Genomic DNA, 20,244 nt, shown 5'->3' on the forward strand with positions numbered 1-20,244 from the left:
CGGTGAAGCAGTAGCAGCTGCTACTGCTGAACATGCTGGGCAGTCCATGGTCGTCCATGGCTGGACGTAGCAGAAGCAACAGTGGCGACGGACATGGGAGGTCGACGGACGTAGCAGGAGCAACCACACGCAGCCATGGATGAGCTTGGAGCAGCTGCGTGTAGTTGAAGACGAGGGAGAGGCTGCCATGGTCGTTCGACGTGGATCTGGTCGAGCTGTTGGACATGACAGTGGTGAAGCAACGATGGGGGTGCTGGTTCGAAGGCAGTCGCGGGGGAGGCAGCCATAGTTGCCGGAGGTGAAGCTCGTTTTGGACTGGTTCGCTGCGTGCCGAAGAAGATGACGAAGCAGCGGTAGGCAGCCATGGTTGCCGGAGGTGATGGTGGTGAAGCAACGAGGGGGGGGCAGCCATGGCTGCTAGGTTTTTGGAGAAGAAGAAGAGGGAGGGGGCGGGTAGGTTCTTAGTTTTTTTTTTGGTTTTTTTTTGTGAAATGAAAGATAGAGAGATAGGGGTGTTGGGTTTTTTGGGTTATGGACTGGGTCGACCCGATTTGAAATGGACTGGGTCGTAGGGGAAGGTTGGGTATCTTTGGGCCTGTGACTTAAAATTGAAGAAAAGGCCCAATCCGATCTCTTCTATTTTTGTCCTTTTCTATTTGTTCAATTTATTAAATAATAAAGCTAAAAATGATAAGATTAAATTATAAAACCCAAAATTATCTGGAAATACTAATTAACTCTTAATAACAATTAACACACAATTAAATAGCGATTAATAATAAAATCACACAATTTGGACATTAAATGCTAAAAATGCAACGTACATTATTTTTATGATTTTTTCATTTTGTAAAACAAACTTAATTAAATATCAAATGCTGATGCGACATATTTTTACATTTTTTATTAATTTAACTCATTAACATGCACAGGCAAAAATACAAATAATTATTAAAAAATGCCAAAAATTGCACACAAAGGAAAATTATTTTATTTTGAATTTTTTGGGAGTAATTCTCATATAGGGCAAAAATCACGTGCTCACAAGTACCATTTTCAAATAAAATACAATATCGACAGAATTATTACCTTTATCATGAGATTTAAGAAATTAACTTAGTAGAAATTCTATTTTTAAGTAAAATAAAACCTCAGACGGTTTAAAGAAATTTAATTGAGTAACTAAATGAATTGAAGATGAAACAATTATTAAAACTTTAAAGTATTGAAAAATATGTATATAAATATGGTGAAGTATTGAAAACGCGATGGGGTTTCTTCGCAAAGGATCACAGCGGTAAAGGAATCTGGACAGTTAAAACACTTGAATTGGTAACAACAAATAAGCATAGCAAACAGAAAGTGTATGACATCACCCTTCATGCTTTATCACTCTTCCTTACTATATGCATAAATAGAAAGGTGCACGGCATCACTCTTCGTGCTTAATCACTCTTCCTCACCATATGTGTCACGACCCAAATCCCGGTCGTGATGGCACCCAACACATTACTAGGCAAGCCCGACCATTATTCAACACTTAACCCAATTTATCAAAAATAGCGGAAAAAAATATCAATTAAGCAAGATTAAAGTACTGAAGATTTTAACAAAATACACAATATATTCTCACTAGGACCCGGTGTCACGAATCTGAGCCTCTAGAATACAGAATATCATCCTAATACATGGTATATCCAAAGTCTGATAATGCGAAAATAAAGAGATAGGATAGGAGAGAGAAGATCAATGGCTGCGAACGCCGTGCAGCTACCTCGATACTCCCAGAGGCTGGGTCTACTGATCAATTGGATCTACTGAGCCTGAGACTGCCCTGGATCTGCACACAAGGTGCAGGGAGTAAAGTGAGTACTCCGAACCAGTGAGTAATAAAAGTAACTCCAGTCCGAAGATAAGAAAATTCAGTAAATGCACAAAGTAAGCTAAAATCCAAATATACAGCAACATATGAAATTGAGCAGCTAAACACCAGTATAAATACAAATACATGAATGCAATGCAATGCATATGATGGTACATTCCAGTACCCACTGCGGCGTGCAGCCCGAGCCATCCATATTTATTTATCGTCGATGGCGCTCACTGGGGGTGTGTACAGACTCCGGAGGGGCTCCTACAGCCCAAGCGCAATATCTTGGTCAGTCATTGTTACCTGACCGGTCAGCCATTGTTACCTGACCAATTTATATCATACAGTGCCATTGTTACCACTGTTCAAGTATATCATCCAGTGTCATTGTTACCACTATTTCAAGTATATCACACAGTGTCATTGTTACCACTGTGTCAAGTATATCACACAGTGTCATTGTTACCACTGTTTCAAGTCACTTTATAATCAGTCCAGAAAATAATATAATAAGCCCATTGGGCATTTACAAAACAAAAGTTCCCAGCCCGGAATACATTTAAAAATATCATTTAAGTTTTCAACACTTAGAATTATGGCTGAGTTTGCCAAACAACATTTAAAACCTTGGACTGAAATTAAATGATATGCAAATCATGCTAAGCAGTAATATCAATCCTCGAAGGATTTTACAAATCAGCACAAGGCCCCAAACATGGCATCAAGCCCAGTAATATCAATGAAGTATGTGTATCAATCACCAGTATAGTATAAACATCACACGGGGTGGACCAAGTCACAATCCCCAGTAGTATCCGACCCCGCACTCGCCATGGAGTGCGTGTCACGCCTCAATATAGCGTTACAATGTGAAAGTCCGGGGTTTCAAACCCTCAGAATAGCATTTACATCTATTACTCACCTCTAACCGGCCGTAGACTAGTCCGCAATGCCCTTTCCTCTTGAATCGACCTCTTCGCGCGTCGAATCTAGTCAAAACCACAACGAATACATTACAATAGGCTAAGGGAATATAACCCAATCGAAAAGACTCGAAAAATGTCGAAAATTCCGAAATTAGCAAAACCCGAGCCCCGGGCCCACGTCTCGAAATTCAGAAATTTTTACATAAATACGACCCTTATCTCGCCACGAGTCTATACATATCAAATTCACAAAAATCGGAGTTCATTTGACCCCGCAAATCACTATTTAATTCTCTTAAGTTTCAAGCCCTAAACCACCATTTTTGTCCATAAATTACTTGAGTTTTCAGCTCTAATCCATGTATTTAACTTGGAAATAAGTAGAAACAACTCACCTTTGATGCTTGATGAAATCCCCCTTGAAATTCTCTCCAAAATAATCCAAGCCAAATGAAAGAAATAAGCCAAATCAGTGTTTAAAAGAATCTGTCCGTGCTTCGTCGAGTTGTACCTTGCACTTGTGCTATACAAGTTGTACATCCTATTAAAATTGTTCCTTGTCGGACACCTTCTGTATAAACACCCATAACGTCTTGTATAAATGTCCAAATGACAAACGGTTTAATGATTTAGAAACTAGACTCAAAGATATTTAATATGATAGGTTGTACACCATATAACTCTTTATATATCCCGAGATATGAGCTTCTAAATCGGCTCCATGAAATCAGAAAATTTCTGGAGAAACTGCTCCACCAGTCATCTTCAATCAATCATAACTTTCTCTACAAATGTCCAAATTATGATTTCTTTAGCTTTCTGGAAACTAGATACGAAGGGATACAACTTTTGTTTTTGAATCATCTCAAAATTCCTTGTAAATAAAAATATATAGGTCTTCGAAGTACGCTCCACGACTGTACATTGTTGTCCAAAGACAGCTTAGCAGCAGAAATTGCAGCAGCTTTTATTTTCACTAAAAAGGCTCTAACTCCATCATACGAACTCGAAATTAGACGATTCTTATTCCTATGAGTCACAAATAATAATATGAACACAACCCTTCAATCGAAACTCAATTCAGAGCTCATTTGCCCAGTTCAATACCCATTTCGCTCGTTAAACAATAAACTCACATTTCACGTCAAAAACTCAATCGCGACTTGATGAAATTAAACCAAAATTTCCAGATCAGTCCTATAATTCATGATTTAAATTCTGAAAGTCTCGAAATTAAATTTGGATATCTAGAACTAAAAATAGACCCTTGGATCATTACATGCTTATGCTCAAAATGGCAAAAATCTTCCAAAAACTCTTCTAAAACTTATTCGAACCTCATGGGACCCCGACCAAAAATGCCAACATAATTCATAACATCATTAAAACCTGCTCAAATCATCAAAACACCTCAAACAACATCAAATTACCCAAAACTCATCGAATTCAAGCCTAAGTTTCCAAAAACTTCCGAAAATACACTTTCGATCAAAAACCCGACCAAACGATGTCCGAATGACCTGAAATTTTGCACACACATCACAAATGACATAACAAAGCTACAGCAATTCTCAGAATTCCATTCCGACTCCCGCATCAAAATCTCACCTATCAACCGAAATTCGCCAAAATACTAACTTCGCCAATTCAAGCCTAATTCTACACCGGACCTCCAAAATTACTTCTGATCACATTCCTAAGTCACAAATCATCCCCCGAAACTAACCAAATCATCGAAATTCAAATCCGAGCCCTCTAACATATAAGTCAATGTTCGGTTGACTTTTCCAACTTAAACCTCCTTAAAAGAGACTAAGTGTCTCAAACCTTACCAAAATCATTCCGGAATGACTTCAAATTTTGCACACAAGTCACATTCGACATTACGGACTTGCCCCATCTTTCGGAACCGCTTTCCGACCCCGATATCAAAATTTCCACTTCCGGTCGAATTTTCTCAAAAACCTTCAAATTTCTATATTTAGCCAAATGACTTCAAAATGACCTCCGGACATCCGAATTCACTTCCGATCGCGCTCCCAACTCCAGAATCACCATACGGAGCTATTCCCAGACTCAGAATCCCAAACGGACATCTATAACACTGAAATGTCTTCCAACCCAAATTTATGAAATTCTTCTAAAGTACTAACTTTCACAATATACGCCGAAATGCTCACGGGTTATCCAAAACCAAATCCGGACATACGCCCAAGTCCGAAATCATCATACGAACATGCTGGAACTTTCAGATCCCAATTCCGAGGTCGTTTACTCAAAATTCCAATCCTAGTTCATTTCTTCAATTTTAAGCTTTCAAAATGAGAATTTCCATTTAGATTTGACTCCAAACTTCCTGAATTTTAATTCTGACCATACACACAAGTCAATATACCTGGGATGAAGCCGCTCATGGCCTCAAACTGCTGAATGACACGCCGGAGCTCAAAACGATCAGTCGGGTCGTTACAATCTCCCCCACTTAAACATACGTTCGTCCTCGAACGTGCTGAGAACTACACTGAAGTAGTCCAAAATCACTTGTTTAACACATCATGCACCTTCCCATGCTACCACTACTCTGTTGAGCACATTAGCTCGATAATTCTGTAGATATACTTATTTATTAAAGCAAATAAGCCATTAGGCCCAATTCCAACATCCTGAATTTCCCTGCCAAGCCTGTTTCCATCATACGACCACCATATCAATCTCCACACGTTGTACCCAAACATGACTGCATAACTTTGCTGAATTCACACTTTGCATCACTTACTCATAGAACCATAATAACATTCTTTAAACATAATGGTCGAAATTCCACGAATCTGATGCTCCCATTGCATTTCATGATCTACACAGGTCTTTCTCTGGTTTTTTTATATATTTTTTTTCAACACCGATACGACTAAAGAGATGTGCCGAAATTCACAACCAACTGCTGAATCAACAATTCATTGGATCTACACTCCTGACAAGTTCCATTACCTTGTCCCAAACCAAAGAATGATCTTTGCTCTATAATATACTTCATATAATCAGTTTGCTCTGACCCCAAATCTAGTAACCTCGTCTCACCCAGTACGAACTGCTCAGGCAATAAGCCACCTCAAACATAATCAAAAATCCCACAAGGCGCCACAATGTGCCAGTATGCTATCAATTCGAATGCGATACAAAAGGAAGGCGAACTCTAGAAGGAACTACTCAACTCGCACACTAACATAGACTTCCTTAGAAAACAGGGAAACAGAACACACAAAAGCAAATATGGGCACTGAACTGAACATCACACTATTGCGGCGTGCAACCCGATCCAAACAACATACCCATGACGGTTTGCCACCCGATCCACATATAGAACTCGCATAAGGAGATATACGTCGAGCTGAATAGCTCATCACATCAAAATACCGAACATCGGTCATAAACACACTAAGGTGCATAATATCATTCCCAAGGAAACATATAGCGCTATAGGCTACAAACTCAAGCACAACTGAGGTGCGATACATGATCTAAGTCTCATCCTGCTCATATAACATCATCGCTGAGCGAAACCTCAACATATAAGGAATTTACCAAGCCATCTCACAACTCATACGGTGCAATATATCTTTTCATGAATTAACTGACCACGAAATAAGACTGCGACTATCCTTCCATAAAGAGCGCAGTGCTGAAATAAACACAACTAGCTTGATGTAAGGCTCACTTCCACATTTAAATCTATCCACCGACCTCAAGTCGATCCTGATCGTGCCAAGCTAGGCCAATAATCTTTCACAGGTCCATAACCCAATAAACAGAGTGCCCTCCAGGCATAAATTCTCAAATGGATGATATTACCAAAATCCTCATACTTGGTTTAAATTTCTAATTAATCAAGTGACTACATGTCACACTTATACAATATTCTTGTGGGACAAGCTCCCACCATCTTTCGAAATAATTAACGGGTCTGCACATCCAAACCACCGGCTGCACTAACGCTGAAAAGCGATCAAGAATCCCTAACCAGGATGTAAAGCCTTTCTCATAGAACACCGACCTCAGGTGATACTGACGTCATTACCCATCTTACTCAAAACACTGAAACTCATATACCGCTCATCCGAGTTCGTGACATCACAGTCATTGACCAAACTGCAACCTTGGTCCTTACTTCAAATTTCATACCACTCACTGCACCTCACGTGCCAATATACGATAGACGCGATTTCCATCACAACTCTGGAACCGCTGATAGGCTAATACTTCATCACATAAGAATTTCCATTTAACTCACTTTAGGAGAACTATAGCAGCATACAGGCAAATCCTCATAATCGTCGAATATGCCAATCTCTAAGTAGTTGTCCAAGCCACCATAACACTTTCAGGGATCCGCCTACTCATAATAGGCCCTAACAAAAGCATGCTTCAGAATAACATCAATCACTGCGGCCGACAAGCCTCACATGCATAACTCGATCACGCTGGACGAACCGATCACTGACACTAGTATACCAACTCAACTATGGCTAATCAATCTACTTCCTTCCAATTTATCCTTGATTGCCTTAGAAATAATAATATCTCCCTTTAACACCTAACTTATTTCAACCAAACTCACCCCGAGTGACCTTAAATCACGAGACCATGCTATCTCAAATACCATGACCATTTCATGTCTCTCAAATGCTACACCGCAAGTCAAAACATCATAGAACATTCTGTGCCTTTCTTCATAAGCTGCTTCAAAAGCTTGACTCTTAACTGTACTTATAGACTCAAAATCATTAGGCACCACACTTTACCTCTTGAATTAACTAGGACCGCTATTGAGAGCCACCCATCTCTGACTTGGCCCCGAATGCAACCAACTCTACTGAATTTTATAACATATGAATACCCTCTCGATAAAGCACCCAGAGGGATCACTTCCCTTGAAGCCGACACCTATACGAGGCATAAATCATGAATCTTCCCTCAAGTCTGAACATGAGCCAATAAGGCTAACCATAGCATGCATCCAACAATTCATTTACTCAAATTACCACTCATGGTCCTTTTCCGTAGCTGCAATAACCCACCAATACGCCAATAACCAGAATTCACGCAGGTAATAAACCGTGCAATCAACTAATCAACAGCAAGCTCCCCAACTTGGCTCGAAGCCATAGATCACAACACATATACTCTATTGCTGTCGTAATATCATGGTGAGATTAAACTCACTCCATCATAAGCTCGTGGAAACACGAATCATCTGGAATTTTAACTCTTCTGCAATTCTTGCATTTACTCACACAACAGCTAAGCCCACTTACTAAGTCCTAAATTTTTCAAAAATTTCGGCAGAGCCTCCTTTTAATTGGTCATATCCACATGCCAGAGAATCACCAAAACCATCCTAACAACACATCCACAACTTGACAAAGCATCACAATGCATATCAATTACATAAATCAAAATTGATACATGGACATGCGTTGCACCTATTTGAATCATAACACATAGAAAATACCCTTCAACCCTCCATTATTGGGCTATTCAACCAAGTAGGAACATATTCTTCCTTTAGTATTTTCGACCGTCGAGGTGGTCTCCTTGACTCAACGATTTCGTCATAATACATTTACGGAAGCGATCTCAACTCCCAGACTTATCTAACTAGGAGACACGAAAAATATTCTTCACGTGCCCATAACTCGGGCTACTCAACAAATCACAATAAGAAACGAATCACTTAACCGTTCATCTACTATCCAGTAGGCTTCTTCGCCACTATTAAGTCATACAAATACACCTCGCAACACTAACATACTCATCACATGGATATCCAACTGCCATTCCGGCTAACAAGGACAATAATGAACATATGAGTTCAAAACACTTGCTCACAAAATTAGCACCTCGGTGCTCAAGCCATTGGCAAAGATTTGGCATCAAGTCCTCCAGACTGGTCTAACTTCAAACTCACAGAGATTACACCTCGCCCCTCGATCGGGGAATCAAAATCCATCGAGACACATCTGATACTGAGCGCCTGTTGGTGCATACGATCACGCGGAAGGAATTTCAAAAGTTTCTTTTCAAGCTGAATCGAGGACGCACGATAAGAATTCAAGAATGTGAAGTTTTCCTAAAGGTTCTGCAGCCTCCCGAGGATAAGTACAGATGTCTCCGTACCGATCCATGAGACTCTACTAAACCGGCTCATGACTCGTGAGACCAAGTAACCTAGGCTCTGATACCAACTTTGTCACGATCCAAATCCCGGTCGTAATGGCGCCCAACACATTACTAGGCAAGCCCAACCATTATTCAACACTTAACCCAATTTATCAAAAATAGTGGAAAAAAAATATCAATTAAGCAAGATTAAAGTACTGAAGATTTTAACAAAATACACAATATATTCTCACTAGGACCCGGTGTCACGAATCTGAGCCTCTAGAATACAGAATATCATCCTAATACATGTTACATCCAAAGTCTGATAATGCGGAAATAAAGAGATAGGATAGGAGAGAGAAGATCAATGGCTGCGAATGTCGTGCAGCTACCTCGATACTCCCAGAGGCTGGATCTGCTGATCAATTGGATCTACTGAGCCTGAGACTGCCCTGGATCTGCACACAAGGTGCAGGGAGTAAAGTGAGTACTCCGACCCAGTGAGTAATAAAAGTAACTACAGTCCGAAGATAAGAAAATCCAGTAAATACACAAAGTAAGCTAAAATCCAAATATACAGCAATATATGGAACTGAGCAGCTAAACACCAGTATAAATACAAATACATGAATGCAATGCAATGCATATGATGGTACATTCCAGTACCCAATGTGAGCACGTAAATTTTGCCCTAAATATGATTATTCCCAAAATCCCAAACAAAATAATTTTTCTTTATTTTTACAATTTTGTGCATTTCAGTATCATTTTCTGATAATTGTTGCATTCTATTTGTGCATGTTAATTTTTATAAAATACAAAAATATGCATTTTTGCATTTAGGTTTTAGTTTTATGTTTTTTAGTATCAACTAAAGTTTAATTTTTTTAGAACAAAACATGAAAATCATAAAATTAGTTCATTTTTGCATTTTAATGTTTTCTATTGGGAATTCGTCATGAAATAGTTTTCAAACAATTTCAAGAATTATTTAGTCTTCGTTTTGAAATAACTAGGATTTCATGTTAGTTTTACATCTCCATAAAAATAAGAAAAATTATAAAAATTGTAAAAAGTAAGAAAAGAAAATAAAAAGAAAATAAGAGTAGAAATTTGGTCTTAATAGAAGACCCAAATTTGGGCCAATTTGTTGGATTTTTCAGGCCCAAACGCCCTAAACCCGTTGCAAACCAGTCCAGCCCAAACCCCCAATCCGGTCCGGTCCCTAGTAAGTCCAAACGACGTCGTTTCCCCAGCATTCAACCATGACCGTTGGATCTCATCAGTCCAACGGTCCGGATCTAACTAGGATGTTTGGTATATAAATGTCCGAAAACTTCCCCCCTACCACATTTATGTCGTCTTCCTCAACCCGCCTATTCTCTCAAACCCTAATCTGCGCCGCCCCTAAACCCCTCTCCGGCGGTGAACGTCACCTGCACCGTTCAAGCCCAAAATTACACCACTCGTCCTCCTCACCCTCCTCTTTCCATTGCACCCATTGGTTCCCCTTGAATAGGGCCGGAGCTCGTCGAATCTTCGATTGAAGTTTCCGGTCAGATCGCAGGTTTACCCAAACCAGCCCAAAGTCACACCACACAATCCTCGGTCTCCCCTCAACACTAATCCATGATTATTTTCCTTCAAATCTCTGTAAAACGGCTCGAATCTCAGATCTAAGAATTTCTACCAAAACCCTAAACCAAAATCTTTATGATTTCGAACCGTAGTATCCTTAACCATGTGTTCTCTTGTAAGAACACATGGTTAGGGATGTTGCGTGTCAAAAATCTGAAAGGATTCGGATGTTAGTGACTGGCCGGAGTTCCTCGGACTTTTGTGAGTCTTTCCTGTTTCTTTTTACTCGCATGGTTGAAGTTTTAGTTACAGTCTTGGTTTCATTAAGTGTTATGTTAATTTTACGGTTTATTTTTGTGTATTAGTATAATTCTGTCAATTGCTGTTAGTTATGAGTTTGATATTTGAATGGTCGACTGTGAGTTTATTAGTTAAGAATTAGTTTAATTTCATTTAATGTTGATCATGTTAGCTTAAGCTTTGCTTTGATTGATCCTGTATTTCTGGTTTCTCTTAGTTTGATTGAGTTGGTATTTGAGCAATTGGGATTGGTTAGTTTGATTAGTTGATTTCTGAGTGCTAATTAATCAATTTCAGTTAGTTTTGGATTAACTTAGGGGATTGGTTATAGCTGTTAAGGATGAGGGTAGGATCAGTAACTTTGAGAAGCCTTCAGGGGTAGTTTGGGTATGGAAAAAGGTAGTTCTGATAGGAATAGTAATATCAAAGTATATGGAAGGGCAGTATAGGTATTGTATGGGTAGAAGAGCATCCTAGAGGCTTCTAGAATAGGATTTTAGTGCATATTTCAGCACAATAGGGGTGCTTACTTGTTTAGCAAGTCAAGAATAGAGGGACTAAAACTGAAATAAGGGAGGGACTAAAAAAGAAGACCTAAAATCTGATCTACTCTCTCTTGTTGCCTATATAAGGGCATGAAATGCCTTGGGAAAGGGGGTTCTTCTTCTTCCTTCAGCTCTAAGCTCGAAAATCCCCACAAAAGGCTCTCCTACCTGCTTTCAAGTCCAGCTAGTATTTCCATTCCAGTATTCAAAAAATAAAAACATCAAAAATGAAGAAATCAAAAACAAACTTACAGTTTCATTATTAGTTTTGGATTTCAGTTGGGTTTTGGGTTTAGCAGTATTGCAGAGGTGTTTAGGTTCAGCTGTGAGGGCTAGAAGTGCATTTGAAGTGTGTGTTGAATTGATCTGTGGAGTCTGCTTGTATTTCTGGTTTTCAAAAGCAGTTCCTGGCATGTTCTGTGGTGTATATTGTTGAGTTTATTGTTGTTGCTGTTCAAAGTAGCTGACTCCTTTCCTTCTCATATTTTCCTTTATCCAGGTACACAATTGTACCCCTGATGAATGTGAGCTCAGATAGGCAGAACTGAATTATGTGAAGAATATTACATGCAGAATTGAGTTCTGATTTAGCAAATTTCCAGATCTACGTATTCAGTGTTCAAATTCATGGATATTGTTTAAAGTTTTATTTGCTTTAGTGCTAAATGGACTATATGAACTGTTATATTTTAGAGTCATGTGAGTACTATGAAGTGAACACCAGTGTTAGTTGATTACATGATAGATTGATAGTAATGTTGGCATGAATTGATTCAGAAATAGCTCGACTGCTTTATGTTATTGAGATTGTGTTTATAGCTTGGTACTCACCTTGATGATGTCTAAGAAACTCACCAGAATGTCATTAGATGAATTAGTCTGTATATGAAGTTGGAATTCAATTGATTAATTTCCTTCTAAGTTAAGTAGATGTGTACTATTTCCCATTGGCTGATTATTGAATACTTGCAATAGCTTACAGATAATTTCAAAGGGTTGTCTGAGTAAGCAAATCAAAGTCTCGCTGGGCTCAACGACGAGCCATCTCAGGCTGTCACGCGAGCAGCCTTCATGAGTTTGGGCTTCTTAAGGGATTCGATCCCAGGTGCTGAGGTCTGTCGCCTGGGCTTCCCTTTCGTTTGCCTGACCAGATTTTGGGCCGTTTCTGAGGCCCATCAGTGGTCCAGCCCACTGTGGAGGTTGGACTACTAAATTTTTTAGTTTACATCTAATTAAGTTCCCTTTCTTCTTTTAGGGATATTTGATCGCTAGAAATTGTAATTATTCTCAAATGGGGTTTTCCCACTCGGGTTTTTGGTTCGCGGACTGTTAACAGAGTCATATTTTTCCTCGATTCGGTATTCAACCGGTGACTTAGGACACCATTAATATCCTAAGTGGCGACTCTGAATCATTAATAATTAAATTCCGTTTTGATTGTCCTTTAATTGGAAAAACTCCTTTACGCCCCTACGGGTGTAAGTGAAAAAGGAGGTGTGACAGCTCTGGCGACTCTGCTGGGGACCGAACCCAGAATCTCCGGTTCAGGGTTCAGAATTCGAGCTTAGATAAATTATTGTATTTGGTTGTATCTGATTTTCCTACATGTTTTGTGCTGAATGTGCTAAATGTTACCGCTTTAATATTATCTGAACTGTATATAAACTGTGCCGACACCCTTCTATCTTCACCTCCGGGGATGTGCTTACTGGTTGAGACTCCCTATTCTGTTAGTGTCATACCCTGAAATAAGAAAGAGGCCGGACAAGTTACGAAGCCGGATGGCCTTTTGGTTCCTGGTAAGTTGCCCCCTCCTCGACTTGAGTTGTCCGCTCGGGTACACAGTCTAGAACACTGACCCGGGTTTTGAACATAGAATAACGTGACTTCATGCCGGATCCCTAGTAGGAACGCTTATCTGCATCACGTTGCATTTGACTTAGGGGACTCAACACAGGGGTTGGGTCCGTCTAGGGCTAGCAACCTGAAATGAAAAGACCATCCTGATGCATCCTACTTGCTCTGTACATATATTTGTTTCGAACCTGCATGTTGACCGGTTTCTGAATCTCGGGAATGTTGGAAAATTGAAAAAAAGAGAAAGGAGAAAAAATATATATCAGTTAGGGAGTTAATTGATTATTTTAGAAGTAAAACCCAATGCCCAAACACTGTCGAAACTCTGCCGAAATTTTGAGAAAATGAAAAAGGAAAATGCTTTATTTTAGTCTGTTTTACTAAAAGAAAAAGAAAAATAGGAAAAAAAAAAGTCTTTTATTTTGGAAAGTGTTTGTTAAAAAGAAAAAGTCTTTTATTCTTAGTTTGGAAAATAGGTTGTTTATTGTTCGAAAAAGTAAAAATGGAAAAAGTCATGTTTTAAAATAGTTCAGTTAATTTGCCCGAACTACGCATGGTTTGATTCTCACAGGGCATGAGATACGTAGGCAACCCTCATCGGGTCCAACCTCCCCTTTGCAAAAAAAAATATAGCCCAAAAAATATCAAAATTTTAATTTTGTCATAAATAAACCAGGTGATGTCATTTTGTCAAAAACAGCCAAATGTTCCCAAACGGAACGCCGGAAGGCTGACCTTGCATAAATAGCCACCTGTGGTCATGTTTTTTTTCTCGATCCACACAGCCTTAAGTTTTCGTCCTCGAGGCGTCGAAAGGCTGTGTTGCAATACTGGGTATTTTTGTCTTAAATTAAAAAAAAGAAAGAGAAGTAAGAATTGTGAATAAGCTAAGCAGAGTCGTCTTGTCATAAATAGCCTTAAAATCTTTGTTCCCAAAATGCTGAAGGGCCATGTTTGAGAGTCAAGTGTTTCGCTTGAAAATATATCGGTAATTTTGAGTCAAAATATAGATAGTTTTTTTTGAGTCAAATAAAAGTTTTCTTTTTGCTTAAACGCTTTAATAAATGTGCAGGATGAGCACGATGATAAATGAGCCCTTTTTAATAATGACCAAAATCCCTTTTGAGCTGCAATTATGGTGGAATGATTTAGGCAAAGAGGGGCAAGACGAAGTGAAAAAATATTTGAAAGACCTTCCGGATTTATTAAACATTCAGCCTCGGGGGGATATTATCAGGGCATTGGTCGCCCATTGGGATTCGGCACATAATGTATTTCATTTCTCAGACTGTGAGCTCACCCCAACATTGGAAGAAATAGCGGGGTATATCGGAAGTGATCAAGCTCCATTGAGGTTCAAATACTTGATTGCTCCTAGGGCCATTACCATACACCGATTCTTGGATTCCTTGAAAATACCCCGAATAGTTCATCATCCAGATTTTACAAAGGGTTTCTGCAGTTTTCGCTTCATATATGATAGGTATGGCCACGTGGGCGGGTTCAACAATCCAGACTTTAAGCTATGTAGTAGAAGTAACCGACAAAAATGGGAGGAACACAGACGGGTGGCTTTTATGATAGCCTTCTTGGGCCTCATAATATTCCCAAGAAAAGATGGTAATATTGATTTGAAAGTAGCAGGGGTCGTCAGTACCTTGCAAACCATGGGGAAAAGCACTTTAGCACCTATGATCGTGGTTGATATCTTCCGAGCTCTCACTGCGTGCAAAGCTGGGGGCAAATTTTTTGAGGGATGTAACTTGTTGTTACAAATGTGGATGACTGAGCATTTGTGCCCTCGCTCTCAGTTATTGAGTTATAGTTCGGTTGAGAAAACTTGTATAGGTGAATTTTACACAAGAATCAAAGGGGCTAGTCTACCTGAAGGAGTCACAGCATGGGCATTATTATTTCGGAACCTCAATGTCAGCTAGATACAGTGGGTGCTTGGATGGTTGCCTGTCGAAGAAGTCATATATATGCCAGCATCTCGGCCGCATTTTTTGTTGATGGGACTCAAAAGCATCCATCCCTATGCACCATATCGGGTTCTGAGGCAACTCGAGAGATATCAAGTAGTACTGAGAGATGAAGATCTGAGTACCCAAGTGGTCGAAATTAGTCCTGACGGTCGATTCCCCGAGGAAGAAATTCGCCAAATTTGGAGTGAGTGTCAACATTTGACGGAGAACACTTGTGTGTCTGATAGGGTTAAAGGGGAAGTTGCCCCAGGGTATCATGATTGGTTCAGAGGTGACGTGGCATGTGGGAGACCGGCTAAAAGACCTCATCTCGAAGATTTCGCCAAGTCGTCCCAAGAGCAGTGGGATTGGTTAGCAAAGGAAGAAGGCTATCGAGTCGAGATTGGTAAACTGAAGCAGCAAGTTGAAAGTTTGAAATTCGAAAACAGTGTACAGGTTGTCGCGGATCAAGGGGAAAAGAATAGACTGGCTCGAGAAAATGAAACACTTAGGGCCCGAATCCGGCAATTGAAGATAACCGTCGATAAGCAACCGAGGAGCCGATCCGATGAGCAATTGATAAAAAGATTGGAAAACAAAGTCAGGAAATGGCGGGATGAATTAGAAAAATCTGAGAATGTCATGGCAGAACTTAAAGCACAGTGGGCTACAAGAACAGAGGAGCGTCGCCAGTACTTGAATAAGTTGAAAAGGGACCATGAGAAAATTGTTGTCAATTTAAAGAGAAAAGTGGTTGCCCTTGAGGGTAAAGCGGTTAGGCAGGCTAGATATTTTGAAATTGAAAGTGGACATTGTTACGACTTGTTGGCCCAAATGGAGGTAAAAGTGCAGTGGCTGCAAGACCAACACCTGCAGGACTCTCGAGCTTTAAAGATGTGCAGCGATCAGATAAGACGCTTGCTCATAGAAAAGAAGCAAACAAAAGATAGGATTAGAGCCATTGCTCATGCCATTTTCAGGAGATGTCAGGTTTGTGAAGACATGACCCATACTACTTTTGTCTCAGCAGTGATGATCTATGTGAAGCAAACCATGAATGAGTTAGATCAGTTTGAAAGGGATTTGGATCCTAGGCCCGCGGCGAGGCCGAACGACGCCCCGCGGACACCTAAGTTTGAAGCACTAGAATATGCATAGTCCGTGTCTGTAATTTTCTACCATTTTTGAGTCAGTCTTTCGTATGTCCGTTATCTTTCCGGGTCAAGCATGTTTGCAGTCTTAGAGTTTGTGGTTTGCTTTTTAAGTTGCGTCTGTTAGTTTCTTTCCAAAAAGTGTTGAGTTTGTAAGAGTTTGTTTTAGTAATGAAAGTTGAAAATTTTATTTCCACCCTTTATTTTCGCATTTATTTTCATGAACTACGCTTGGTCTGCTTCGTGTGGGGTCACGATACGTAAGCAATCCCTATAGGATTCAACCGTAATCGTAAGAAAGGAAAAAACAAGGAAAAGAGAGAAAGAGAGAAAAGAGTAGGAAAATAAAAGAGAAATGAGTGGGAACACAAAAGAGAAAGAAACAAAAGAAAGAGAAGAGCACAAGAAAGGGATGAGGTGAGGAAATTTGAAAGAAGGGTAAAAAGAAACGAGGAACGAAGTACCGGGATGACGCATGCGATCGAGCAAATGCATAATAAAAATGATTAATTGTATAAGTGCATTCATGCCAACGTGCGGTTGCTAAATCTATTAAAACTTAATCGCTAACAAAGTGGTTGTCCAAATGTGTGAGTCCAGGCAGGTGGTTAGTTGATTGGCAATTCTGGCAACTCACCCGTACAACACCCGATCGAAGGATCAAGTAAAAATGACAGGGCAGGATTCGGTAATCAGCATCGTAGACCCTTCAAATGAGGTTGAGGTAACAGATGTGGGTGCTATGAAAGAAGAAATGAGGAAGTTAAAAGCACAAATGGCTGAAATGCATCGGGCATGGTCTCAGGGACATCCGGCACCACTATATCCCGCTAATCCATCTTACATCCCACCCTTGGCCCAAGCTCAGGAGCCCACCACTCCCCACACATCTTCAGCTTTCCTCTATCATGCCCAGGATTATGGTACCACTTCATATGCTCCCCCAGCTCCACCCCCTAAACAGAACCCTCCACCACCCATGGTTCCCGTCTTTGTGGCACCTCCCCCAGCCCCACTACATAGATCGTCCAGTGAACCGCTATTCCAAGCTCACGACACCCAATATTACCCTCCCGAACCCACTTTCAAAGCGCCTGAGCCATATACCTATTCTCCCCATTTTGAAATCCCTGGAGAGGTTGAGAAACCGGTTAAGAATACAGAACAGGAGGAAGGGATTCGTAAAGTCAAAATCCTGGAGCAATCCTTCAGGAACATGCATGGTTTAGGTAACCAAGTCAGCATCGCATACAAAGATTTGTGCCCTTTCCCTGATGTTCAGTTGCCTGCGGGGTTTAAAATGCCGAAGTTTGACTTGTATGAGGGGCACGGTGACCCAGTAGCCCATCTGCGTGGCTTTTGTAGCAAAATGAGAGGTGTTGGGGGAAAGGATGAATTGTTGATAGCATATTTCGGTCAAAACTTGAGCGGGTCAGCGCTAGAATGGTACACGAGACAGGACCCCGGCCGATGGTATACATGGGATGATTTGGCACAAGCATTCATTGGCCATTTTCAATATAACCTTGAGAAAGTCCCCGACCGTCTATCATTGTTGAATCTGGAAAAGAAGCCTGGGGAAAGTTTTAGAGAGTTTGGTTTCCGCTGGAGGGAACAAGCAGCGAGGGTTGATCCTCCGATGAGGGAGAGTGAGATGGTAGATTACTTCTTGCAAACATTTGAGCCTACCTATTTTGGCCATCTGGTGACATCCGTCAGAAAATCGTTTAATGAGGTGGTAAAGATGGGGGCCATGATTGAAGAAGGATTGAAATCTAAAAAGATCTTGAGCTACTCGGCATTGAAAGCAACCACCCAGGCCATCCAAAGCGGTACTGGTGGTGTGCTCAAATGTGAAGGTTCAATGGTTACTCGGGCACTGATCGATAACGGGTCGAGCGCTAATATTTGCACGTTGTCCACATTGAACAAGTTGAAGATCGATGAGGATAAAATCCGCAAAAATAGCATTTGTGTTCGAGGGTTCGACGGAGGGGGAACAAATACAGTAGGGGATATTGTACTCGAATTGACTGTTGGCCCAGTCGAGTTCACTATGGAATTTCAGGTGTTGGATGCTGCAGTATCCTACAATATTTTGTTGGGTCGACCATGGATTCACGCGGCCAAAGCCGTACCTTCGACGCTGCACCAAATGGTCAAGTTCGAGTGGGACAGACAAGAAATTGTGTTACATGGGGAAGATCCCACATGCGCCATGAATGATGCCATTGTGCCCTTTATAGAAACTGAAGATGATAAGGGACCATGGGTTTATCAGGTCTTCGACACGGTCCCTGTGAGCAGATGCCCGAGGGTAAAAGCATGTCGTATCCCAGGGTGGCAGCTGCGACCGTCATGGTAGTATCAGAAATACTGAGTAACGGGTTCGTGCCAGGGAAAGGTCTGGGGGCTGAACTTCAGGGCATTATTCAACCTGTTTCCCTGCCCAAAAATCTGGACACCTTTGGATTAGGGTTCAAACCAACAGCGGCAGATGTTAGAAGGGCCCGTAAATTGAAAAAGAAAGCTTGGGTTCTTCCTAAACCTATTCCACGTTTGTCCAGGTCCTTTATCAGACCGGGTAACAAGAAACAGTCATTGGTAAAGGTGTCAGGTTCATTGATTGGGGCAGAGAGAAATTTGGATAAGGTGTTCGAGAGAGTATTTGCTGAAGTAAACATGGTTGAGGCCGGGGAAGGGTCAAGCAGAGCAGATATACAGTACATCGGACCCCATGCTAACATCAACAATTGGGAAGCTACTCCTCTTCCAATTCGGAGGGAGGCATGGTAATGGGTTTTGTTTTCCTTTTGTCACCTGGATTATTCCACGGTTTGTAATCCAGTTGCTATGTTCCGTCTGTTTGGATGAGTTAAAACCTTGTTATCTTTACATTCAATGAAATGCAATTTTCTTCGTTCCTAATTTTGTTTCCATTTTTTTTCTTTTCTTTGGTACAGTTCTTTTTATGCTGATATCAATGATATGACATGCATGAGGAATCTTCGGCCCAGTTTTAAAAGCCAATCTAGCTCGGAAGTAATAATACAAGAAATCGAGTGTGATGATGGGGTGGATTGTAACAACGATGAAGCTTATGAGGAAATTAGTAAAGAATTAAGTCATTTTGAAGAAAAACCCAAACCTAACCTAAATGACACAGAAGCAGTTAATCTAGGGGACCAAGACAATGTGCGGGAAACTAAAGTAAGTGTTCATCTGGAGCCACAACTCAAGGAGGAGATAATTAAAGTATTGCATGAGTACAAAGATGTTTTTGCATGGTCATATGATGATATGCCAGGTCTAAGCACCGATTTGGTGGTTCATAAATTACCCACTGATCCGGCACTCCTCCCTGTCAAGGAGAAGTTGAGAAAGTTCAAAACGGACATAAGTGTGAAGATCAAAGAAGAGATTACCAAGCAGTTTGAGGCAAAGGTCATTCAGGTTACACGATACCCCACTTGGTTAGCTAATGTTGTGCTTGTGCCGAAGAAAGATGGCAAGACCAGGGTGTGCGTCGATTATCGAGACCTTAACAAGGCAAGTCTAAAAGATAATTTCCCATTACCCAACATCCATATACTGATCGACAATTGTGCCAAACATGATATTGGCTCTTTTGTGGATTGTTATGCGGGTTATCATCAGATTTTAATGGACGAGGAGGATGCAGAAAAGACGGCATTCATCACGCCGTGGGGAACGTATTGCTATCGGGTCATGCCGTTTGGTTTGAAAAACGCTGGGGCAACTTATATGAGGGCCATGACAACCATCTTCCACGATATGATACATAAGGAAATCGAGGTATACGTGGATGATGTGATTGTGAAGTCTAGACAGCAATCCGACCATGTCAGAGATTTGAGAAAGTTCTTTCAAAGG

At 40.6% G+C, this 20,244-nt stretch overlaps 1 protein-coding gene across 1 annotated transcript in view; it reads left to right on the forward strand.

Moving 5' to 3' along the window:
* Positions 1–410: 410 nt before the first annotated feature.
* The window catches only part of LOC107805043 (uncharacterized), a 47,029-nt gene continuing 27,195 nt past the window's right edge, over positions 411–20,244 (forward strand). Inside the window, exon 1 of the mRNA XM_075223835.1 lies at positions 411–453. Within this exon, the coding sequence (XP_075079936.1) occupies positions 411–453 (43 nt within the window). The remainder of the gene's footprint in view (positions 454–20,244) is intronic.

The sequence above is a fragment of the Nicotiana tabacum genome, chromosome 10 (genome assembly GCF_000715075.1).
Source record: "Nicotiana tabacum cultivar K326 chromosome 10, ASM71507v2, whole genome shotgun sequence".
Classification (NCBI taxonomy): Eukaryota; Viridiplantae; Streptophyta; class Magnoliopsida; order Solanales; family Solanaceae; genus Nicotiana; species Nicotiana tabacum.